The sequence below is a fragment of the Heliangelus exortis genome, chromosome 9 (assembly GCF_036169615.1).
Source record: "Heliangelus exortis chromosome 9, bHelExo1.hap1, whole genome shotgun sequence".
Lineage (NCBI taxonomy): Eukaryota > Metazoa > Chordata > Aves > Apodiformes > Trochilidae > Heliangelus > Heliangelus exortis.
The window spans coordinates 10,973,622-10,999,760 of NC_092430.1; the positions used below are offsets into that span (position 1 = coordinate 10,973,622).

At 38.9% G+C, this 26,139-nt stretch overlaps 2 protein-coding genes across 3 annotated transcripts in view; both read right to left on the reverse strand.

Moving 5' to 3' along the window:
- PID1 (phosphotyrosine interaction domain containing 1) overlaps positions 1-7,042 on the reverse strand; it is a 92,935-nt gene extending 85,893 nt beyond the window's left edge. Inside the window, exon 1 of the mRNA XM_071752094.1 lies at positions 6,943-7,042. The gene's annotated coding sequence lies outside the window, so the exon portion shown is untranslated. The remainder of the gene's footprint in view (positions 1-6,942) is intronic.
- A 341-nt stretch (positions 7,043-7,383) lies between these two features.
- DNER (delta/notch like EGF repeat containing) overlaps positions 7,384-26,139 on the reverse strand; it is a 101,214-nt gene continuing 82,458 nt past the window's right edge. For both annotated transcript variants that reach the window (XM_071752091.1, XM_071752092.1), the window contains exons 9-13: positions 23,287-23,409; positions 20,128-20,241; positions 18,914-19,045; positions 14,188-14,434; positions 7,384-8,468 (exon numbers count right to left, since the gene is read on the reverse strand). In XM_071752091.1, the coding sequence (XP_071608192.1) occupies positions 8,357-8,468; positions 14,188-14,434; positions 18,914-19,045; positions 20,128-20,241; positions 23,287-23,409 (728 nt within the window). In that variant the 3' untranslated portion in view covers positions 7,384-8,356. The remainder of the gene's footprint in view (positions 8,469-14,187; positions 14,435-18,913; positions 19,046-20,127; positions 20,242-23,286; positions 23,410-26,139) is intronic.

A 26,139-nucleotide genomic window follows, 5' to 3' on the forward strand; every position in this document is an offset into this window, starting at 1 on the left:
CAGGCTGCTGTAGAATAAATACCAGCCCATACACTGGGATCTACAAACACAGTTTTCAGAAAGTCAAGACTGATTTCATCTCTCTGTAACTTATCCATGTGTTTCACTGTCCTGTCGGATTAAAAATCAGAACTGGAACCTGCTGTATGTGCTCTCAATACAGTATAGAAAATAAGCTGACTTCTAGGAAACAAAAGAACCGGTACACTCGAGCCATTATTTTTACAAAAGAGAAGCTAAAGCCAACCTTTGGGAAGGTGGCTGGAGTAATGAAGTTTTATCAGGCATGAAATTGCCCTCATGGCCTTCCTACTCATTACCAAAGCATTTTCTGGAAGCTTTTACTGGTCAGATGTGCAGCTGAAAGGAAGTAGGAACTGAGGTTCTATGTCTTGGTTTCATACGCTTGAGGGCATAAGACACAACTCCCAGAAAGCTATTTCTAGCTAACACAACATTATCTTTCAATTCTTTTAATACAAGAATGTAGACTAAGCCATCATATGGGACAACAATTTTCAAACAGCCTTCCTGATGGTATTTTCACAAAATGCTGGCTGCTCAAAGACAGATACACTAGTCAAAGGCTTTTACTCAAACCATGGAAGTGTCCCAAACCACCAGCTGGAGTAGTGAGACTATGCTGGAATTTTTTGTGGATACATTCACAGGTCAATTATAAGTGTGGAAGGGTGTGTTGTGCTGGTATTTTGACATAAACATACCCCACCTTTGTTATTATTAGAAGTTGTAGGTACTTTCCACCCAGGAGGAGTTCCAGGTGATCTTGAGTTTATGTTTGTATGTCAAACACAACAAAAGAGGCCAAAATCTAACTATGCCAAAAGGATGAAACAAACAATACGAAGCTATGGCTTGAGCACAAACAAGAACATTCACACAGGCTACAGACCACCACCTCTATAAATGCATCATTTAAGCTCTAAAGACAACAGTCCTGGTTGAGCAATGTCATGCTGATATATTGCTGTCCTGATGCAATACCAGATGCAGTCTTTCACCAACAAAAGCCTTTATGGGAAGGGAAAAAGAAGAGATTTAACTGATAAAAAACTTACAGAGATAGATGAGTCAAGAGAATGCCATAGGTTCATCCTGGTCTGGCTTGCCAAAGAGATTTGCAGCTGAGAACTCTTGATTGACCAATTTTCATGTTTTCATCTGCTTTTGCTGCTTGCCTTAATCTATGGTGGTAATTGCCAAATTTTTCCATAAGATGTTTATTCCCTTGTGTGGCAGGGCAGAAAATACATTACAAGCAAAAATAGAATGCAAAGAATAATGAGATACCTTTCAGCAATGCTCACCCCTCAAACCATTAAAATTGGAAGTAAGAGCTGTCTTCTGCTGACAAACTAATAATTGCAGCTGCTACATGCCAAAATCATCTAAATTGCATTAGGCTCTTTTCTTTTTCCCCAGCAGCTACACACATTTTTCTTAACTTGAGCAACTTATGTCTGGTTTATAGGCTCAGATTCCAGACAGCTTTACTTTAGAGCAGTTCAAATCCACATAAGTCAATAAAAAACTTTGGTGAAGATCAGAACATTCACACTCCCATTTCTTTGAGCAGTGGCAGACTCACATCCATGTGCAGTCACACGCAAATGCCCACAGAATTGCTCAAAGGAAGCAATGAATGAAGTCCAAAGTAATGAAGTCCAAAGTTTAAGACAATGCAAACTCAGAAAATGGTCCATGTGTGTACTAATCCCAGCAGATGGAAGACACATCACAGCTGTCTTCATAAGAGAGCTGTGCTCTGCTGCAGAGAATTGTCTCGGAAGGGAAGTAGAAAGGTCCACAGAAAAAGAAACAAATCAAAAACCTAGACTGAAGGGCATCTCCTTGAGGAAATAGCATTGCTTCCTGACTGATAAACATGATCTGTCCTGGCCTGCAGGACCTAGCAAGAAGTCCAGGGTCAGGGAGCTAGACCAGACTGTTTCCTTAGACTCCTTCTGGTCTGTTATTGAAGCAAGCACAGCAGACCAGCTTATTTTCCTAAATGATTAACTTTGCTGCCTTTTCTGCTCAGCACATCAGATAAAGAAGTTTATTCAGTTTATTCAGCTATTTATTTACATTCCTTTGCCGAAGATCTCACCAATCAAAGCTTATTTGATGATTTATTCTTTGCTAAAGGGGAAGCTTATTTACAATAGTCATCTTGTCATAAACTTCTTAAAAGGAGGACTTGGAACTGGAATTCCTAATAACAGAGAAATCTGACTTTTCCAGAGAGGTCATTTTTGTTACCCATTTTGCACTGGAGAAGGAATGAAGCCAACTGAGCTCAGATGGGGATGGATGAGGCATAACCACTTTGAAGTTTGGCGGGTTTTTTTTTTCAGTGGTTGACCTACTTCTCATCAGAAGGAATCACCTTCACCTAATTGGAGCTCTTCCAAACTATGAAGGGGAGAAAGGAGATAAAGGTTTCAGACTCTGGGTCCCACAGACAGTGCTCTGTAGCACAGAATTTGCACAAGAGGAGCCACCTCTTATGCAAGCAGAAAAGAAAGTGTCAAGTACAAAGATGACTTCTAAGAGTATCCTGTGAACATCGTGTCAGACTGAGAAGGAGCTGAGAGCACATTTTAATCTGCCAATCTTCATAACAATCTCCGGCTACTTCACATAGCAGCAGTATTCTGATTGCTCTGATTTCAGACTCAGGCCAGTCCCATCTCCCTGATGAGACATTTCAGCCAGGCAGAAAGGTGTCTTAGAGACAAACATGCCTCCTGCCACCCCCTCCAATCCCATACAACAATAGTCAATGAAGGACAAAGTTACAAAGAGGAAATAAAGCAGATCAGCTCTGTATCTCTCATTTAGCACTGACTGCTTTGCCCTTCTCTCACTGCTCACTTGCTTGTGCAGAGCATTTCACTCCCAGCAATAATATGTATTTTAAACAAGCAACCAACTCCTCACACTTTTTTGTTTATAAAATAAAAGCTGCCTGAAATCCATAACCCAGTGCATCTTCCTCACAGTGGCCAACAGGTTTGAAGAGAGGGTTTGGGCCCTCACTGGGATGCCCGGATGCTTCCATTTCTTATGTTAGGAACATGTCCATATACTCATTAGGTCTTGATAATACACTCATTATTTTAACGATCCATAGCAGGGATTGTCCTGAGAGATTAAACCCCTCCCTGAATTAAATCCATTTTCATCTGCCTCCCCTGTTCAAGCAGAAAGAAGAGGTCCAAGGAAGGCCTGTAATTGTGCCACTTTTCTGAGACCAGAAATGTGAGAGCAGAGTAACATAAAAATAGCAATTTCAGCCCAGACAGTGTTGAGCAGCACTTGAAACTTGGAAACATAGCTGTAAGGAAGGAAAAAGTGGTTCCGAAAGCTGGTCACGCAACAAATGGCTGGCACAGAAACTGGACTGGAGGTACCCAGAGGGAGGGTGGGCTGTATCTGCCCAGCTGGAAGGATGGGGTACAGCTCTGCCTGCCACAGGGTGTACGTCTGCTTTGCAAAATCTGAGCAGTTGTGGGTAAAAGGGAATCTCAGAAAAAGTTTGGACACAGAAGGATTTAGCCACATGAAGGGACAAAGGAGTTCGCTGTAGACATAATCCTGGCAACAGAAGTAAGAAGGGTTTAATTCCTCTGAGCATAAACATAGTGAATGATATTCAGAGGTCTTGAATTTATTCCTCATCAGGTGCTTATTGCTAGCAAAAGAAACTATACAGCTTGAGGAATGTCATATCTGCTCTTAGGCATTCCTCTGCAAAGCCCTGCTGGAGCAAAGCCAAGCATTTTCCAGAAGTGAAGCTGGGATAGAATGAAAACATCAGCACTGTCACTGATGTTTCACCCCATGAAACTCCACTGAAGGAAACAATGTTTGCTCTAGGGCTGTATGCCTATGGTCGGATTTTTTCTTTTTTTTAGGTGCAAAGAGACATCAAACGATTTCCCCCCAAAATCGCAAATACCATCTTCAAACTCCCATTGTTTCAAAGGAAATAAGCAGTAAAGACTTCTGCCATTTGAAGATGCACTTTACTAAGCTTAAAACTCTTCTCGATTCTCATCTCCCTCACACCAAGCTCCGTTTGTAGCAGAGAGAATAACAGCACAATCAGGATGGCAGTTTTGGTGCAGGGTGTTACTCAGCAGACTGACAAGGCTCAGGGTCAGTCATGGAGGTGGGGGTACCACAGGTTACCTTCAAATTCCTTACGAACCACCTACACCTCTCCCAAGTTCTCCCCATCCCCAGCCATTCAGCTCCCTCCAATCCTATCATTTGATTAACCTGCTCAAAGAAACAGACTAAGGAGAACTGAAACAGAGTTCTCACAGCCTTCCACTGGCTAGGACCCAGGGTCCAGATGGGTCCCTACCACCCTCAGGCAGGTCCTCCTCCACCTGCCTCACTGGCTGAGAGCTACAGCCCAGCCTGGGCTGCCACTGCACACCTGGAATCAGCACACAGCTCTGGTTTAAAAGGTATCTCCAAAGCAGAGAGGTGGCTCAGTACCCAGCTGCTTCCTCCAGAAGCAGGAAGGTCAGGTCCCCTGCCCCAGGGACAGCACAGGCGCACAGTGCAGTGAGCCCAGAGACAAGATGCCAAGAGTGGCTGAAACTGAGGCAATGATATAATTTTTTTCAGCTAAAACCAGGGTTGCATCTGTAGTTTAATGGGGATAATTTGTATGCTTTTGGCCAACATGTGTTTCCTAGCTGTTGTGCTCAACTCTCCCCTTGGGCATTGTATTTCTATCCTACTGCAATTAGTCCAACCAAATGGACAGGGCCACTTTCCTTATCATTTTCAACTGACTCCACCCAGAACCCATGTATATCATTACATTTTTCTGATAGCACATATATGGCAACCCTGAGCTGTAACTGCATGTTTCATGTCACCCAAAGAAAGCATGCATGAAGAGATCTCCATGCTGCTGGGAGAAAACCACTCACAGATGCTCTATTTCCAGATGGAAAAGGAAGCAAAAAGGGCCAAACTTAGGAAGCACACAAGTACTGGAGGTTAATGACAAGCCTGGCGACTTGTCCCCACCTACAGGAGGAGCTGGAGGCTGCTAACCTATTTATTGTCAGGGGAAAGGGCACATACAATCTGTGCTCTCTGTATCTGGATGATTTACAGCAAAAAAACCAGAAAACAAAAAACACATGAGGTATATTAACTGCAGGTGGTATTTGCTATACATATATGTTTGCTTCCTATATAGAACAAACCCCTTCTGGTTTGGCAAAAGGACATCAAATAACCAGTGGCCTTTGTCTGCATTCATGTATACCCTCAGAAAGGCATGATCTGGCATATGAAGACAGTAACCAACTTGTTCTAGCAGCTTCAGAGCTGGGATAAAAACTCAGGATGGATTTTTTCCCTCCAGGTCTGAGGGCTGCTCCATCTGGCAGGCAGTGCAATGCCTCTCAAATAGCTCAGAAGTGCACAGATACAGGCATAGTGCATGCATAATGTTCCATCTGAGCTCCATAATATAAATTGGAAAGAGCAAAAGTAATTTTCAAAGCACAAATCACAGGAAGTACAGGATGATTTACAGAAGCTAGAGGCTGCAAGATGACAGGAAAATAGCTCCTCACAAATTGCTTATCTTTAAGGTCAGTCACTTGACAGAAATACAGGATGGCCAAGAATCATTACCAAAGTATGATTTGTATGCAGAAGGGCTGCTGATGATTGCAATGTGTCTCTTGTGAAATATGGACTATAAATATGCATATTCCTTTGAACAAGAGTTTCTTGTTTCTGTGATTTATATAGATTTGTGCATCTTCAATGATGAACCAATATTTTACCACTGAGAAGCCAAAAATCTCTGAAGAAATTGTATTTTTTTGCTATCTGACTGACAAGTCAATTAGAACACCAGTGTAGTTGCCCCTGTTCCACAGGAGTTAAAAGAAAAAAAATAAAAATGGCATAGGATGTAGCTTCTTCCTGGCCCTTCTTTGTAAGGGGTTCTAAAAACATTCCTGGGAGTCACTGGGAAATTACCATAAACAAAAGTTTCCATATCTGAAGTAAAGAAGCACCAGGAAACTGTACCAATGAAAACAGTCTGGCAGCCACCAGATGCAAATGCACAACCTCTGTCATAGAAAGCTGTGCCTGAAGATTGAAAGAGTGGCTTGAATATAGTTTTTTAGGTCCCTTACCAGTGATTATTTTCTAGGGCCAATGTCAATGGAAGCCCAGTGGTAGCAGATACAGGATGTCAGGAAAGTTGTTCCGGATTTTGGAGATGCATTTGGCTTTTCCATAATTCAAACACATCATGGTGTTGCTAACATGTGCATTCACCATCCACCCATTCCTAACAGTAAAAGACACTTTGAGCACAGCTTCTCCTTAACAGGTTAACAGTTCTACTAAATAATGTTTCCATGTCTTTACAACATTTCAAATTTAGCCCATAGCTGCTGCCTGGACTCTTTATTCTTTTAGTGATGAACTAGAATGTAACCTCACAATGAAATTTACATCTTAGCAAAACTAACAGTTTGATTTACGATACTTTTTCTACTTCTTGTCAGCACCAATAGTGCAAGATGTGGAAAATAATTCAATTGCTATGATACACCAGATACTCTCTTCCCACCTAAACAAGACAGTGAAACTAGTGGCAGTTTTCTTAGCTTTACAGTTCCTAATCACATTTGCCTTAGAGGTTGATCTGAGGTCTGGAGATGTCTGCAGTATCAAGGAAAGGGAAGGACAGCCTGAGACAACAGCTGTCCTCACACAGAGGTGATCAGAAGTTTGTGTTTTTGTGGAGGCACCTCCCTTCTGTCTAAAACTGTTCTTTATGTGAAACATTAAGGTTCTGAATAGATGCTAAGATTTTTCAACACTAAGAGGTCACCCAGAGCTTAGCCCGTCATTGCTTACCAGCCTGTAACGTAACAGTGCTGACAGGACCTAGCACAGCACCATGCAGCAGGATCTATAGGTAGCTACAGCAGTTTGCCTCTACACCCCAGTCCTGGCTCCACCAGTGCCATGTCTCTGAAACACAGTCAGTAAAAGCAAACTCAGGTAAATAAGTCAGTCTGTCGCAAAACTTTCCTACAACCCAGGGCCCAGGTTTGCAATCAGATCCACCCAGGAACAGGTTGTGATCCATATGACTGGACTAGGGGACTGCATCTTTACCAATGCTGTATTTGTCTCACTTTCGAGAAATTACCTTGTTAATGAAGTCCTTTTTTTTTCCTTTTCAAATTAACAGCTGGAATATCTTTCGGTGTTGTTTATATGCTCACATCCTTTCGAATTTATAGAAAACATCGCACTTTCAAATGAAGAAAAACAAAAGAAACAGCTGCAATCTTCACTTGATAACATTTATTCAGTATTTTTTGAAATAAGCAAGAATTTTAAGAGGCCCATAAGCAATCAAATACAGCCACAAAACCCCCATATTGATCCTAAGTAAGAAGCACTATGAGAATACACAGTATTTAATGAAACGATACTGTACATCAACAACCTTTAGCAAACAAACAACTCAAACCATATGCTTAGTTTACTCACGATATAAAAAACTTTAACCTTTAAAGAAAAATATAGATTCGGTCCAATTGTAGGATTCAATCCCATGCCAAATGAAGTCAATGGAAGTTTTTTCATTGATTTCAGTGTTTAAAGGATTATGCCCTTACTTTGCCTCAAGAGGCACTTTAATTATTATACAAGGCTTAGCCTGAATACTATTACAAAAATGTCAAACATCAACTTAAGAGTATGTTTCAGCAACTTTCAGGAAATAATGGAGAAATAGGTTATCTATCCATGCATGGAATAAGGCAAAAGCTAATTCATTCAGATCAGGAATAATAATTTTTACTAGTTTCTTTTTCACAACACAAACATTTTAGACTTTTTTAATTAATGGATATATTATATATCATATTATGCTTCACATTTTCCTACCTCTACTTCGAAAGCTGGCACTGACATGTCATGAAGAACTCCTCATTAATTATTGTTCTCTGTTCTGTAACAACCACAAGAAACTCATCTGGGTTTAGTAATAGTGTCTACCAAGAAAAAAGCACACACTATCATAAGCTTATAGTTTATAGAGCTCAAGGTACATTAAAATGTAATTCATGAAGGTCACAAATTGTTATTTTAAAATATTTTTCCAAACTAAAAGCTGCAGAAAATTGGTTCTTAAATATTCTACAGAAAATTCTGAAGCATCTAATGGTTTAAATTACTTATGCTTTCCTCTTAAAAATATTTAAATTAGGTTAGTAGCCCATCCTTTTGAAAAATTATCCAAAAAAGATACATTAGATTACAAATCTTTTGTCTTAATCAGCGTAACCAAAGGTTTGTCATCTGGGCTGTAATCTTCATAAGCAATGGGGGTTGCATCATACATGGCAGGGCGGGATTTCTTGCCAAACCTGGAAAGAAAAGAAAGCTCTGGGTGACAAATGGAAGTACAAACAAGTTAATGGTGAAAACACACAGAGCTCTGTCACCCTGTCAGAAACAAACCCAGAGAGAACATAGAGAGGTTCTAAATTGTATTGCAATATGCCAGTACAGCAGTTTAAATACCTGAAGAGGACCTTTTGAAATATATGCATAAATTAAAAAAAAAATTAGAATCTTTTTGAAAGCAAGAAACAGATTCCATATCAAATGCTACAAGAATTCTGCTGTATCAGCAGTATCAGAATATGGAAAGACTAAGGAAGAAGAGAGCAAAAATGATAGAGCTCCAGGAAGGACAGAATTTTATTTTAGAGTCTAATCTAACCACCAATATTGAGGTCAGGTCATAAATCTATTAAAAAAATAAGTAATTGACACTATGTGTCGATTTGCATTTGGAAATGCAACAGTTGTGCACTGAGTTGAGTGATAAGCTGTAGAAAAAGCACTTAAAAAAATTACCCTGAAGTCTTTGCTCACCTGAGCTCTACTTGAGAAGCAAGTTTAAATTATCAGCATGCTGTACATTGTTTGGAACACTGGAAAAAATTAATGGCAGTTGCAATGCCACATAAGCATCCTAATCCAACACAGGCTCACAAGCAATAGAATCACATCAGGAGGCTCCTCCTGGACAACCATCACCGCCAAGAACCTGATTGTAACCCCCTGTGCAGGGAACTGCTGAGGCCCCAGTGCTGGCTCATTCACACTGCTTTAGCTCTTCTGCAATGCACACACTATCACCCTTCTGATCACTTATTAATATACAAAAATAGCGGTAAAAAAAATGCAACTTGAAAGTGGAAAAAATTATTAAAGTGGTTGGACTACAGTTAAAGGAGCTTTACATAACAAAAGGATCATGGATAAATGAGGCAAAAAAGTCTGCTTTCCTAATGGACCTGATACAGAGAAATATTAACAGAGAAACAGAAAGACTTTTTTATGTGGTTATCTACACAAAGAATTTTTTCATCATCTTCTTATGTACCACATTAAGTCTATACTAATTTAAGTTGTGCACACTGAAAAGTGAGATTCAGAAAATCAAAATCTTAAGGATATTATTTGGACCAGTTTGAACTCTATTTTTTTCCAAGATTTTCATGCAACTCCCGACTGTTCTAATTTGAATCTTGGCTGTTTTCAGAGATCTAAAACTGATGAAAAAACTAAAGCATTATGATCTATATGGTGGAAATCCAATTTTCCAAGTACTTCAGCTGTCAATAAGGCCCCACCAGATACATTTCCATGCATGAATGTCTGCATTCTTCTGTAGTTTCCTGTAATTAAATACAGACAGGCAACATACAGTCATCAGCTTCATGATAGATAAACTTGATTTTTTGTAAGTAAGAAAATTTCAGGCCTCAAATGAAGGAATCAAGGTATGGCATCTTACTAAATCAGACGCAGCACTGAATTCTCAATAGCCCTTTTTCTCCATCAGAAGAAGGGAAGGAAATAGTTCTTTTCCAAAGATACAAATGATAATGAACAATCTCCAAAGATTTAAGTCAAATTCTGCCATTTCTGACAGGTAGAGAATACGTGGCTTGCCGCACATGGTGAAAGAGTACAAAATCTGTTCTCTTGTGTAGGTCAGGGTTGACATGTGCCTCTAATTAGAAAATGCTGAGAAAAGACCACAGCACATGTGCTAGTTGTTTGTGGCCTGGCTGTGCCATTGAGCTGGTAGACCACACTGCTTTGATCTGGCAGTTCAGAAGCCAGTCCCTGCTGACAGCACTGAAAAGAGTTAACACAGAACTCGGAGGTCTCAAAGCAGAGTTGCCAAATGGGAAATCTTGGTTCAGTGGGCGTGTATGTAGTAGGGCTGCACAAGGATCTCATGCTATTTTATTGTTGAATTGATGGTATGAAAGAACACATAAAATAATTACTGATACAAGCTTCAAGAGACAAGAAAAACTAAAAAGATGCAGATCCCCACTACAGAGTATACTGGATCATTTAATAGGCTGCCAGCAACAAAAGCCAAAGTTTTTCTTCCAGTACAACCTAGTACAAGTTTATTTATCTAGCAAAGACTGCACGTTAGGTGGGGAAATCTCAGTCCTGGAAACCACTGAGTCAGGAAGACAACCGCAGGGACATGATGGATTATCAGTTTAACATTAGCTTTAATGCCATACTGTGTCTGATGGACAACTACATGCACAGAGTGTATCAGTAGGTCTAGGGAAGTTCTGTGGCCTCTACATCTAGCATTGATATGTCCATTCATTAGTGGCAATAGTGTTCCAATGTATGTACCAGAGATGCTTTGCAATGGCACAGGGATCATCACAAAGTCCACAAAGAATATTGGACAGTTGAATCCCAAGGAAATGGTATCCTCCAACTTCTGTGGGATACGCTGGAATTTGGAATCTTCCCAGAAGCAAAGAAACCACATGTTGCTATTCTGTTCAAAACCAGCAACTGGTATAAGGAGTCCACAAGTAAAGTTTAAACAAGAGATGGAAAAGAAAGATCAGAATTAAAATAAAAAACCCACACAACACATACCCACAGAAGGATGGGATTATTTTTGCCTCCATAAGAGGAGAATAATGAGATGAATAATTTCCTTTGCATTATTCCAGGAAAAGGCCATGTGTGCAAGTGGTATTTTGCATTCCTTAGTATAATTGAGCTGTAATCTTAGAGTTTGCAGGGTTGAGTCTCTGGCATAGGACCAAGCAATCAGCATGTGCTGTAGAGATCAGAGTACTTGTGCATGTGATCACACTTTCACAAAGAGGTAGCTGACTGAAACTCATCACTGAAATCTACATCAGGAAATGGTATGAAATGAGCCTGTTCTGACGCTCGTCAGATTCAGGAAGCTTTGGCCTTGCAGCCTTAACACACCTACCCTAAGCACAGGAATGTGGAGATTGTGCAGCGGAGAGAAGCTTACCCTGACCAGATGACTTATTCAGCCTGATGAATTGGACTCGTCAGCCCACACATAGACAGAACAAGATTCAGCACATGAAAGTCAAAGTTAAAAAAAAAAATCAACACCTGTAAGTAGTGCATGAAGTCTACTGCTAATGGTACAGACATAGAAAAAATTGAGAGTCTCCATTGGCAGGTATTTTATGAATTCAGCATGGATGCTTGATGTGCTTTTCCTTAGTCCTCTGTTTCCAAAATTACTAATAATTTTAGCTGCATAACCAGCAATGTTTTTCAGAAAATGCTAAGAATCTATTCTTTGAAAGTTGGTCTGTTAAATACAACAATTCTGAAAATTCAGCCCCTGGTAATTTTTAATATGCAAATTTAAGAGCTTATGCAAAAGTAATGACAGAAGTTGTGCTCCTTTTCCTGGATTGCAATGACCAAAGCAGTTAAGTAGAAACACCTTTCCCCAGACAGGGAAATCCTTTATTGAAAGGCTCAAATAATATAATTTTTAACTGCATAATATTGATCTAAAAAGTCATCATGCATATATCCTAGCCTAAAAACTTCAGAGGCTGTTTAACCCTGATGAGAACTCATTTTTCTAACCTTCTGCATTTAAGTAATAAACAGAGATTCATCCAGAATAATCCAGGCAGTAGCAATAAAGACCTGAACTAATCCAGCTTCCAAGATTCGAAAAGTTTCATCCAGATCTTTTATGATTTCTATCACCTGCCAGTGCAACTGCAAAAGGCAGGTAAGATATAGATTAAAAATATTTAAAACATTATAGATTAAAAAGATTGCCTTGCTGGTAATACTTTTCCTTGGTACCCTTAAATACAAAACTGCCTAATTTTCTTCAAGAAGGAAGAAAACCAAGGTGTTTTGCACTGCTCCTCAGGAGACCCATTCCAGTCCTTGGGGATGTGCAAAGTACCACTTCAGTGAATAGTAACTGAATAGGATTGACACGTTTGTCACTGTCCCAGGAGACAGGTGGTTAATTTGAAGGATTAACTCTATCATTTGCACTATGTGCACTATGTACCAGCAGACATCCAGAAGGCAAAAAAACTATAAAGCTTTTTACGGACCATAAAGCAACTCCCTCCTCTCCCAATACACTACTGTAGGAAAAAGGAGTTCCCATGCTGTGTATGGTATGGAGATGCTGAATTCCCACTGGAAGAGATGTAAGGCTAAGTGACAAAGGAAACTTCAAGGCAAGACTTAAAAGAACACTGATTGTATTGCTGTGTTAAACCAACTATGCACATCTTTCCTTTTAAAATATTTGCTGACTAATACCTCTTGACAATGAACAAATGTTTTCCTGTATATCTAGCTGTAACAGTTTAAAGAGCTACTGCCCAAAGCTTTGATGTGATTAAAGGAGTCTGTGGGAACTCATCCCTTTCAGATAACTTTGAGGACTGCAGCAGTGGTGAAAATTAACCTCTTTAATTGAAACAGAACTAGATTATTCAGAAAATTAATGACCAGCAATCACCAACCACTATGCTGCATTTCTCCAGGTCAATGCATAGGAACGTGTCTCCCTCTGTTTTCTTAAAAGTACTTTAGTGATAACACAGATAAGCACTCTTGTTAGAATTTGAAGTGATCTTGACAAATTGAAGAAATGAGAAAAAGAAACAAGAAAAATGAAAGCTCTACCCTATTAAGAGAGATGTCAAATACAGAAAAAAAAATACCGGGTAGAAAACAAAACGGTGCAAAGGATCCTGAGAGGGAGGAAAAGGTTGAACAGATCACTAATAAAGTCATCAGTCACAACTGTAATGCAAAGAAAAATGTTTAAAAATAACAAAATTTTAAAAAGGAAGCAGGCTTCATTTTCAGTTAAATGAACAGGATTGGCAGGAAAGCAGCTGATGTGATCCAGAAGAAAACATCAGAACTGGTTCATTTAGGAAATAAAAATGGTTTTTTTGCTCTGTTTTTATCTTAAAAAAGAAGAGAAGGGACATAACATCTGATGTACATAATTACTATAAAGGGAACAGACAAAAATTATACTTCATTACAACCTGAAGAGCATTAAAATAGAAGTAGTCCGATTTTTATCAAAGAAAACCATGTTGAAATTTAGAAAAGTCCTTTTCTAGCTCTATTCAAATACTTTGGAGGTTTTTAAATATAATTGTTGACAGAGAACTTGGTAAATGAATGGTATACCAGTGCAGTGGTTTACACTTCCAGTAATCACCTCAAGTCCTGCTTTTATATTATTGTGACACCCAAGGCCCTGGCTTGCAAGTCTTCTTTTAAAATTAAAGGTCAAAAAATTACTATCCCTAAGAAAGCAAGTAAGAGAGATCTTAATCTTGGGGAAAACAGGAGTACAAAAATTAATGATTTGAAGAGTCTTGATAAATAATCTGGTAAATTAGTCAGAGAAATCAACATGCCTTTGCTATGTAACCAAATTACCTGTGTGTATCAGTTAAGGAGTATATACATCCCAAACAGAACATCGTACAGTCTAGAAATTCTGCACCTGTCCCTCTTCATCAGTTACATCAAACAAATTCAGTTAAAACAAGTAAACTCCATTTTAAAGGGGTTGTGCTGGATTATCACATTTCAGATGAGAACAGACTAGGGACCAAAACAGAACAAGAAGCAACACTGGTGCCCCTGCCTTTTTGCAGCGAAACAGTCTGATGTACTTTGTAAGGACTGAAATTACACATAATTAAAAATTCCTTTTAAATTACCATCCCCAGAACAAACCTGGCATGTCGGATGGAAGCAATTGCACTACTGAATTCACTGTCAATGCTTCTACAGTTGTAGAATTCCTCATAGGCTGGCCTGGAGGAGCCTTGATATTCAATGCGGCTGATGCGACAAATTCCCACAATCAGGATGATCAGCATCAGGACAAATGCAACACAAAGAGCCCCAATTATGATGTAGAGGGAGTGGCGAGGCATATTTGTTAGACTCTCTGCCATATGCCCAGACTTCCACTGCAGATCTGCCAACAGGAAATAAAAATTTATAATTAATTAGTAACACACATCATTCCTGATGCATTTATTTTATGGTAGTCTCTTTCAAGATTTCTGTGGAGACTTTGGAAGCTAGAGGGATATGTAATTTGAATCTTTCCAGGCTCTTTCACAGATGTGTCACCATATCCAACATAAAACAAATTTGAATAGCATTATCTTGATCCTTCTTGTAGATTTTAAGGGTCACAAGGGAACACTTAGATGGTGTGATCCCCTGTATAAGCCAAGTCACAGAAATCACCTAGTTACCCTTGTGTTACCTTATAACACACTATGCACACTTTAAAGTCAGGCATGTTTTATGTAAAAGCTTATAGTAATCCACCAATTTTCTGCATGGCTTGATCTAATAGTTAGTGAACCCTTCTACCAAAACGTGTAATAAGCACACTTGGTTTTTAATTTGAAACAAAGACCTTCTCTATGCCTATCTTCACCAGACTACAGACACTTCAAAACAACCATTTCAAGGACAAAAATGGCATCTCATAAGCAGCTAGAGTGTTCTCTCAAGCATGATTCCCCTGAGCTGTCTGACAACAGACCTTACTGGAAATAATATTGGAAGAGGCTTCCTGTGTTTAAGCATTCCAGACCTTCTTTATAACTAATCTTGATGCCCAAACCATTGTCTTTCAACTGCCTACATCCTCAGATCTGTTTTTCTCTACTGTGGATCAGAGTATTTCTAATTAACCTGTACTACCCTCTAGGGTTCATTTTTGGCAGTCTTTAAAGTGAATAGTCTCATAAATTATTTCAGATCAGGAACAGACTTGAATCATTCTGACTACAGTATCTGACACTGTGCTAGAGTTATTTCTAGTAGGTGACTGTTCCTTTTTCAAACAGACTTCTCCAGTGCACTGTTTTAGAAACTCCCTTCGCTTAATCACAAACAGTCTGGGAACAGGTCTATCAAGCATGTGCTTTGGGAATTTAAGATATTCTTAGAAGCCACCTCTCAAGGATGTTGATGATGGCAGGTAACACATTTGAGCACAGGAGCATAAATCACAAGTTTAGTGGTATCTGTGGATAGAATCTCCATCTATGGTAGAAATACAGGGGAATGTATATGTACGGGGAAAAAAAAAATCTATTTTAGAGGAAGGAAGGAAAAAAGCCTGAAGCTGTAACACAGGGAATTCACCTGGGCAGAGTTTGAAGAAATGGTTGCCCTTTCTTTACAGTAGTAAAGGTTGTTCTGGAGCACATGAGCTTGGACTTGTTTAGAGTGTTTATTTGTAAAAGTGAGCTGGGACTGCTTGTTTATGTCACCTTCTTCAGAGATCAGTAAAGTTTTGATCAGCCTGAATGACCCAGTGGTTTAATGTTTCTGACGTGCTGTCACTGATATTTGCCCAGTCAGGACACAAAGTAAGAATATAGCTGTGCTCTGGTGCAGTTTGAGATGGGTTTCTATTTCTGTTCTGCGGCACATTTGTCACCCATGGTGGTTTCTGTCAGTTTGTCAGACTAGGACAAATTCAGATCTAATGTGCACAGATATATATACATACATATATATATAGGACAGTTCTGATTTAGACTCCATGTCTGGATGAAAAGGAAAGAAAGAAATTTCCTCCTTTCTTCCTCACCAGATAAAAATCTGAACATTAAAAGCTTATACTCTATAGACTAGAAAGTACTTATGACAGTCTCAATCACAGTATTGTCAGTTGTCACAAGAATGTTCACAAAATGAACTAAGAATTAGATTTCAATGTGTACAACACAGACTGTACTAGAAATTCTTCATAATGTTAGCTTTCAAATAACCACATCGTTTGGATTACCTTGGCAACTGCATTAATAATTACAAAATGGCAAAGGTAATGATATTAACAGATAACCAGCAGGCATTAGAGAATTCACATGAGACAATTTGTAAGCATTTTTCTAGTGAATGCTCAATTAGCTTTTAGAAAAATACATTTCATTTTGAAAGGAAAAATAGCCTCTGTATAGCTAAGATTTACTTAATCCTTTTTAATTGGACTTGCTAAGAGTGGTAAAGACCATAAGATGATACAATAAATATCACAGTTCATTCAGGCTACATCCATCAAGCTCTGCTAGTCTGATGAATATACAACACTTAAAAATTAAGGAGTGCAGCTTGACAAGATAACCTTGAAATCCTGCTAGGGTGGTCACTTCAAGCAGATAAAACAGCTGGTGAAAAAATAAGGAAATATTAATAGTAAATGGAGAGCTGTCCAACAAAAAAAGACAGCACCAACAATGTTGGTACTCCATTCTTACGGCTAGTAACAGAAAATCACATAAGATAAAATGTGATCGATTTAGTCAAATGACTACTGAACACCATCTCACCCCTCCTCCTGAGAAGTCTCAAGCCCATCTTCATCATGGACTTTTTTCTAGCATCCAGTGATGGCCTGATCTAAAGGAAGCCAGTACACAGTACCTAAATTTATTTTCCAATACATTATTAGCCCTTACATGGAAACTGCTGAAACAGTATGGTAAGTATGAGAAGGAGGTATGGAAAGATGAACAGAAGCAGATTAACTAATAAATTCAATCTTTAGAGCTGAGCAGAAACCTGCTGCACCATTGCCTCGATTCCAGTAAGATCAGATGTGCTGCACCTGTACGGAAAAGCACTGGATATGGATGTTCTGTTTCTAGGTAAGATCTGAACTGGGTACACATCTGCTCGTCAACCCACAACTCAGGGAGACAGTGAGTGGAAAGACCTTCCCATGGATAAATAGTCCTGTAGGAAAAAAATCTGCAGACCAAAAGGATTTCAAATCCTTCCTGCAAAGTGTTCCTTCAAAACTCAGTCCCTCTCTGTCTGCCTGACCTTTTGTATAATTGTTCAAATCCAAGCACTTTGGGAAGGCTTCCACAGCCCTGTGTGTAAGTCACTGCATTGGTTTAAGCAGCTGTATGTCCGTCCTTATATCTGAATATTTTAAAGTATCATGGTGTCCCACAGCAGCACATTGTTTTTTTACTTTAATGATGTGTCAAAGTGACTTCAATTGCATGGGAACATCAGATGTTTGCTGATGTCAAGCTTATTGCAAAAAATATTTGTAACTCTCTGATTTTAAGTTTGTTTTTCAAAATGTATCTTTACGGGACTAAACAAGGGTATTTTTTTTCCTCTTTTCATTCCTTCAAAAACAATCCAAACCATGTACCTTAAACTGCATTTTTATATCCCCCATATTATTATTGTTAAATATACACACTCTACTACCTATTCTGATCTTTTTATTACAAAAGCACAGTAATTACAACCTCTTCAATGAAGAGCAATTGCCTTGAACAATACTACATGATTTATTCTCCAATTATTGAGATGGAAAGAAAATGTCTGACATTTCAAGTTGAGAATCAGCACTGCAGTGTTATCAATGTCATGTTATCACTCAGATACTGCCCTGCCTTCTGTCACAGCAATCTCAAGATAAAAGAACAAGCCAATATAAGACTTAAAACAGCAACACCAAAGTGTTGCTTCTTCCCATCATTTTAACTTGAACAGTTTGCAATTGTGAAACACAAGCAGAAAATCAAGTGCTTAAGCAGGCCACTGCAGTGGAAATATAAACAGATGCTATATGCAGAGAAATATGCAAAAGCAGAGACAATCACCTTGTCAAGAGAACAAAGTTTTAGGAGAGTTTTCTCTACTCTCTCTCTTGTAGACTTATAAAAGAGGTCAGAAAGGCATTAAAACCAACCAACCACAAATGACAGCTTGAGCTTACCAGTCATACACAGTGCTTAGGGGAAAGCATCCCTCACAGGGGGAAGCAGGAATAATGGAATAACTGGACAGTAGACAAAGTTCCTTCCACCTCCTGTTCTTCTCCCATTTTCTCTTGTGTTTATGTGCACCACCATTGTATGTGGTGCAAACAGCCAAACTGTTAGTGACTAGTGCATAACAGCCAAAGAAGGACTCCAGAACAAGCATCTCTTATTTCATACATCATGTCTGCACAACTAGGAAAGTATGTGACCCCATCTGTTTCTCTTTGGCATCTAATCAGTCCATAATGTCACAGAAATGTAACTTTTACTGTAACAAGGAAGCATGATCATTGCTTTCTCCCAGAACCACACTCATTACAGTCAGCCCATTACTTTCTAGCTACAGCAGGCAGAACTGCACAGCCCTTACTGATCAACTTGGATGTTCATGTCTCAGGTATCACTGAAAACAGCCTTTTCAGCTGGTCCAACACATCTCAAAGTAGGGTGCCCAGAAATAGAATCTTCTAACTTTTATATCTGCTTTTGAAATATTATAGCCTGACATAAAATGCATTTAACATAATTTTTACAGATTATTCAGGTTATTTGTACAGATATTTGTGCAGGTATTTAGAGACAAATATAAATGAATTATAATGTATCAGTTTTAGAAATTTATAGAAAACTACAAAACTTACGTATTTCACAGTTTGCACCGACCCATCCATGTGGACAATGGCAGGTGTAGCCACCAGGCTGATCTATGCAAGTTCCAGCATGGTGACATGGGCTGCTGTCACAGTCATTTACATCAATTTCACATTCTTCACCTGATATCAGAAAACAGAAACACCCAAGCTTCTATATAGCGAATGTCTCATGTAGCAGGTACATCATCAATCATTTAATTTTTCTCTAGTTGCAAAACATCTTATAGTTCTACAGCACCTTTATCCTCAGAGCATGAAAGGGATTCTTCACAACTGCTTCAAGAAATAAGTCTCACATAGCCTCTGAGGAGGAGATATTATCTTCATTCTACCACATGAAAACAAAGTCTGAAGCTAAGTGACTTGAACAACCTCACTCAGATTATGTGTGTGTCATTTCTTGAAATATAAGTTCTGTCCCAAGAAAATGTGTTGTAATGATTTCTCATGTATATTCTAAAGTGCTATTCAGTAACATAGATATTAGATTATTAGATAAGCAGTGCCTCTGAGAAACAGACATGGTAAAAGGAAAGCTATGTCTTCTCCAAAAAATGCTCTTTAATTGGCACAGATCAAAATGCACAATTTGATGTACAAAACATCTCTGAATGGCTTCATCTATTATTATCAGCTTGGCTATTACTGTACATGGCTAGCAGAGCATCAGGTTGTGAATTACCTTGGATTGCACCAATCATGTCCATTTAAATACAAGACCAAAGGATTAAAAGGGTTGCTTACCATTACTTTAAAAGGGTGAATTGATTCATAACAAGCGCTTAGGGCTTTTAGTGGTTGCATAAGGTAACAGAATAAGTTATTTCTTCAGCTCACAGGAAATAAGGTCAATGTTAAAACATTTTCCAGTTTCAACAATGTCCAATTAGTAACTGGCTTACCTGGAAGTCTTGAAAATGTTACTTTGAAAATTCAATCTAGTCTCAAGCAGGAAGGTCATAAGGCTTGTTAAATAACTGTTAGCTTAGTGAATTATCTTTAGTAACAAGCTTTTTTGCTGCAAAAAAATGTTCAAAGCAGTTGCAAGTAATATCAAGAACTTTTCATTTTTCCTTGACTAACAACGAGTCAGCAAATTGCAAATTTGTTTCCTTGAAGAGCCACAGTCTTACTTGGCATTTATCTTCTTTTGAACACAGTAAAAACTGACAACTATACATACTCTGTAACGTACAACTTGCCTGAATATCCAGGTGCACAAATGCATGTGGCATTTAGACCTTCACTGTCACAAGTGCCACCATTCTGGCAGTTGATGTGAATACAAGGATCTTTGTATAATTCACAGTGCCTTCCTGAAAAGGTAAAATGAGTAATTGTCATTAAGGTGACCTATACTGACAGCATGGAATCATTTCATGAGATAATTTGGCTTTACCTGGATGAGAACAACAATGTGCAGCCTCCAACCCTGTCCTATTAAGCTAATGTGATAAAAACAAGCTGTGTATTTTACACACCTGCCTCCCCTTTGCTCTTCTCACCCGACAAAGCTTTGGGACAAGTGAGGCAGGGCAATTTCTCCCCAAAAAACATGCAGAAACTTTTATTTAAGCCCAGTGGTGTAATAAAGCATAATCTGATCAGCTATCTACTAATCCTCAGTAAAATGTAAACAATAGTTTTCTTTAGCAATAATTTTATGTAGTAACATCTTTAATAATATACATAAGACTTTTGATGCTTCCTGTTGACTTTTGGCAAGAGACTGAGTATAACTAAAGCAATTAAAAAACAAACAAAAAAATATTCCAATGTATAGCTAAAATTAATAATTGGATTACTCAGTTTCGTGCCAATACCTTTGTCCTCTCGGATGTGCTTTCAGTTCCACACCTTTGCCTTGCAGACCACAGTGCAAGCTGTACCTGGCACACACAGTGTAAAGCCCAGCAGATTTCTGGGATGTACATATGTGAATAACTAAAGACTGGTGGGACTTCATTTAGAATGTAACCACTTAGGTAAAATGCTAAATTATCTTCAAGCTTCCCTAGACTTAAGGGTTTTACCAAAAAATTCAAGAAACTGAAGAGCAGGACAGGATTCTGAGTGCTTCTGTGTGACAGTACTTAAAAATAACAAGCACTTTTTTCACCTTTTAAGGTTGCTCACATTTCTAAATATTTGCTGTCCTGCAAACCATAAAGGTACATAATCAATAGAAGCATAAACTCATATGGGTTACTACACATAAAAGCTGCAATACAGGTAGCGTATCAGGGAAAGATTTCTTATCACAGGGTAGGGAATGACAGCAAAGGAATTATGTTTCTCATGGATATTATAGAACCTACAGTGATGGAATCCTTGAAGAGGTTAGAGAAAACTTTCTATGAAATAAATGTGAAAAGTGCACATGCAGCTGAACCTGCCTTACCCCTTCCAAACCTCTTTCATGAAAACCAAGTGTGTTGCACTGGACCTGGGCAGTTTGTGAATATGAATTTGGATGGTCTTAGTACAGGACTACACAGAGGTAAAATTGGTGAGGTAGCAAAGCAATTAATATGAGAAAGAAAAATCAAAACAATAAAAGAGGGAAATAGGACAAATATTATAGCAGGTGTATGCATAGAAGCAAATGTATTTAATGAGTGAATAATACAAAGGAATTGGTTCTCTAGTGCTCAACACTGCAGTTATGTCCAGTAATGCAAACTAACATGACTCTCTAAAAAGAACCACCTGAAGGAAACAGTGATAAATTAAAATTATTTAAAAGCAACTTACTTTAAATATTTGGGCTTTTTAAATGCATAGACACACATGCATACTTACTTTCACTGCATAACTGCTGAAATAATTTGGTCAGCCTGACAGCAATTGGAAGGCAGAGAACTCCAGTTTGAGCATCCTGCAGCTAAGCAGCAGAAGGCAACAGAACCAGAAGCCCCCAGGTACCTGCTGGCATCTGCCCTCAGGCCAGAGAAGCAGCACCAGCCCTGGTCTGTGTGCCAGCCAGGAGAGCACATGCAGGAAAGCAGGGTATGGGCAGGAGGGGGACTGTAGACAGGGAGGTCTGGGTTGGTGGTGGTAAAATCAAGGCCTCCAATGCACACATAGTATAAATAATTGCTCACAGGCTGGGTGCTTCACCTCTGTTCATTATTGACACTGAGTAACTTAAATATGGGGATGAGGAAAGCTCAGTAATCAGCAGAAGCTGCTCGCACGCCCGGCCCTCTGCTTTCATTTAAAGCAAACAGTATACACAATGCTTTCAGCTGCAGGTACACATCAGCTGAGAACACAATATGAAGTCATAGCACTACAGTTAGGTACTCTTTAAATTGTCATGAAAAGCAGAGGGTCTTTCCTCACTAAGCCTCTAAAACGATGAATTCTGTATCTATTGCCAAAAAGCAGTGAAATCACCAGCATGGAATACATATTAAGCCTTAAGCAGCCATTAAGTGAGCATTATTTATCAACAGAGATAAGGACTGATATGCTTAATGAGAAAATGCTGGGTTAATGTTCCTCAAAACATAGTCATTCTATTTAATAAATAATAATTTTTACAGTAATAGCATAGAGAATTGTATTCAAATTGCATTATTAGAAATAGAATACATAAAATAATTATCTATTAGCCCTGCAGAGAGGGACATGTTAGTGACAGCTGATTTGTGCTGCTCTGTGTGAAGACAAAATCTAATGCAAGATAGAAGATTTTGTATAACAAAAACACACACTTTTCTGCTCTATAAATTACTTAAGAAAGGCCAAAGGCTGATTCCATTTAATCATATTCAGCAACAGCTGCAGCTAACATGGGAAAGCAGTTACAGACCTACTGCTGTATGGCTTTATGGTCTTTCTAAACAAGTAAGATAAACCTTTCATTGTTACTCCTTTGTGATAATCTGTTTCAAATACTGATCTTTCACTACTACATTGTAACTCACTTCACTGGAGAAAATACATAAAAAGCAAATTTGGAAAGCCCTCCACATAATGGCCCCTAACAATAACTGATGAAAAAAATTATTTAACAGTTATGGGGTTTTTATAAAAAGAAACAAAACCACCTCATCATTTTCTAAAATATCTTAAAAGTAACAGAAAAAGTATACCTAAGAAAGAGAAAAGCCATTTGTCCCCAGGCAAGGATGTGCAGTTCTCACAGATGTGCTAAATCCAAACTACTAATTTAAATAAAGATTATGGGATCGTTTGATCCCATTGATCCCATAAATTGAAGTTTGTTTCCATTAATTTTAGATGTGGGATCTATTTCTGCTCAGTGGAGGTCACTGCATATCTCTGTCTGTAACAGAGGCAACCATAAAAATTAATACAGCAATTCCAAAAAAAAGCAGCAGACCCCATCCTACCTTCATATTCAGGCAGACACACACACTCGTAGCTGTTGACGAGGTCTCTGCAGGTGGCTCCATTTTCACAGGGTGCAGAAAGGCATTCGTTATATTCCTCTTCACAGTAAAGGCCATGGTAACCTAAATCACACAAAGAGGAAATAAAACAGGCTGTGAAACACTTCCCAGTAAAAACTAACAATTAGGCAACTAGAGACTGTGGGTAGATGCTCGCTAAGTGAAATATACTGTGCAGAAAGATACTTCTTAAGAAACTAAATCTTAAGGACATGTGCTCCCCAGGTAGAAAAGCCAGTGAAAAGGCCTGCAACACAAGACAAAGTATACATTCTGCAGTGTGCTTTAACTTCTCCAAAGAAAAACTCTGGTTAGCAGCAAAACTTGCAGACATGAAATGGAAGTATCTTCACTACCATCTTAGTAAGTTACCATCTTCCTTTACTCTCTTGGACTAATTTTTTTCCCAGAATTCTCACAGAACCATAGAAAATACAACTACCACCTCTAGAAACCACTTCTGCTCCACACAACCCCAACCCAACCCCACCTCTCTTATGGATAATTAAAAATAAAATTGACAGACACAACACAACAGACATCAATGCACAAGATATATATATGCAATATTATCCACTTGATTCTGCACAACAATGTCCTTTCATAGTAAACAGCTGGACTAGTAGTTTATTGAGAAACATTTCAGAATCACTTTCTCTAAAGCCATTAGCCAGACAGTACAGAAATAATTATTCTAAATGTTATGGTTTTTTTTATTAGCCTATGATGAAGTCCGTCTAGTTTATGATAAAGGGAAATAGCCTTATGTTGTGACATCTCTAGCCAAGATACAAACCACCAAAATCAGAAAACCTAAAAGAAAAATATGAGAACTCCATGGGTTGAAAGGAGTTGTAATTAGATACTTTAAGGGGGGGAAATAATCTTTTTAACGTGCTCATAAATTTTTGCCTTTCAAAGCAGAGGGAAATTTGTGACTAAATAGTTGTCTGGCTTGCAAACCAGTATGAGCTGTCGTGTTGCCTCCTCAGGGTTAGGTCAGCCCACGCTGCCAGACACTGCCCACAGGCAAGGAAAGGGACTGTCTCTCTCCACGAGAGGGCAGGTCTGGCCCACGCACCGTTTCACCCTCGTGCTCCTCCCCCTGGTGCCAGCAAATCCCTTCAGCCGGGACTGATGGGGCAGGAACAGTCCCGCTGGGTACCAGGAGTCTTCTCGTGGGGCTGAGGCACCACAGCATCTTCAACAGGCGTTTCTCTTTGTATTACAGCTTTTCAATTATACTGATATATCAACCATATATTATACTGAATTCATACATATTCCTCAAAAAGACTACATTAAAAAAATTTAATTAAAGAATTTAGATGGAAACAGGAGATTTTTTCATAGATAACCTCAAAATAGCAGACGCTACTAGAGTTGCTTCCTCTCTGCTTGTAGCAGTTTGATTCTGCTGCTTTTATATTCACAACCAGTGACAAATTCAGCTATTTGCATCTTTTGGGGCATATAGCATTTCTGTGGACATATTCAAGAAGAAATAATACCTGTATTAACAACACTTCACTAGCTGTTGTGTCATGAGCAGGGAAAATAAAATCAAATAAATATATATAGGGCATTGCAGCTTCTAAAAGGGCAACTAACATTATCAAATCTTTTTTCCCAAGTCACTAGAAGTTGGATATGCCCTCAATAACAGCACCTTCATGAACTCAAGCAGAACTTGCCAGCAGTGGTTGCATTGTGATGTGTTGTCTTCAGATGCTGGTGAATGGTCAGGGAACCTAAAAAACCAAATAAAGATGTCCCTACCGTACCTCTTCTCCCTCTACGTGAGTGTCCTGCTACTGATCTTTACAAAGGTAGGAACAGGTTTGTTACTACTGTCCACCGGATTACCAAGTCTTCCTTTCTCTTTCTCAAGCACCAAGCAGCTGCCTTGAGGCTGGGATATTTGCCTGATGCTCTCTGACACGGTGTTCAGCCAGCTTCATGCTGAGGTGCACTCCCTGCACACAGCTACCTTAGAAACTGCAAAGGGAGAAAACACGAAGGGCAACACAACTGGTGTAGAGCAGGCTGATGAGGAGAAGCCATAGGTTTTGTCACAGCCTTTGAAAGCAACTGACAGTGCAGAAGATACAGCAATGCTTGTCAACATCTTGAGAGTATCTACACTATCAGGTCAACAAAAGAGAGGGGGAGAAGCTAGCTATTTCCATTATAAATCAGTAAAGAACAAAGTTGAATGCTTTTCAGGCTTTCTTAGACAACAGCCCCTCAAGAGGGATTCCCTGGGCTTATCCATGCTCAACACTTAAGCAAATCAAGGCAAAAACCTCATCTTTATGTGAAAGACTAATGGGATACAATGCAAGAGAGCTCTATTTTGAAGGGCTGCTCACTAAGAGAGTTGCATTTTACATAGCCAAGAAATAAATGTGTTCAATTAAAGTCTGAGCTTACATAGCAATTAAATAAGAGAGAAAAGAGCTGCTCCAGATGGCAGGACAGTAGGAAGGCTGGCTTACCAGCCGTGGCCAGATTGCATGGAGCATCCTCTTAATGTAGAAGTGGAAATAAGATGAGGAAAAACAGAGGCAATGAAGGGCCCATAGATAGTCTGGAACTGGATTTAACCTCAAGTCACTTCTGCCAGAGCTTGTATTTCCCACACAAGTCACAAAAGGCAGAAAGAGAAAAGAAAAGCTGCTACTGCTGCAGGAACACCTTATACTTACTTCTGCAAAAGTACCAAGATAAACTTACTCTCCTATAGGCATCTGTTAAGCTACAGGAGCAAAAAAATCAAGTGCAGAGAAAACA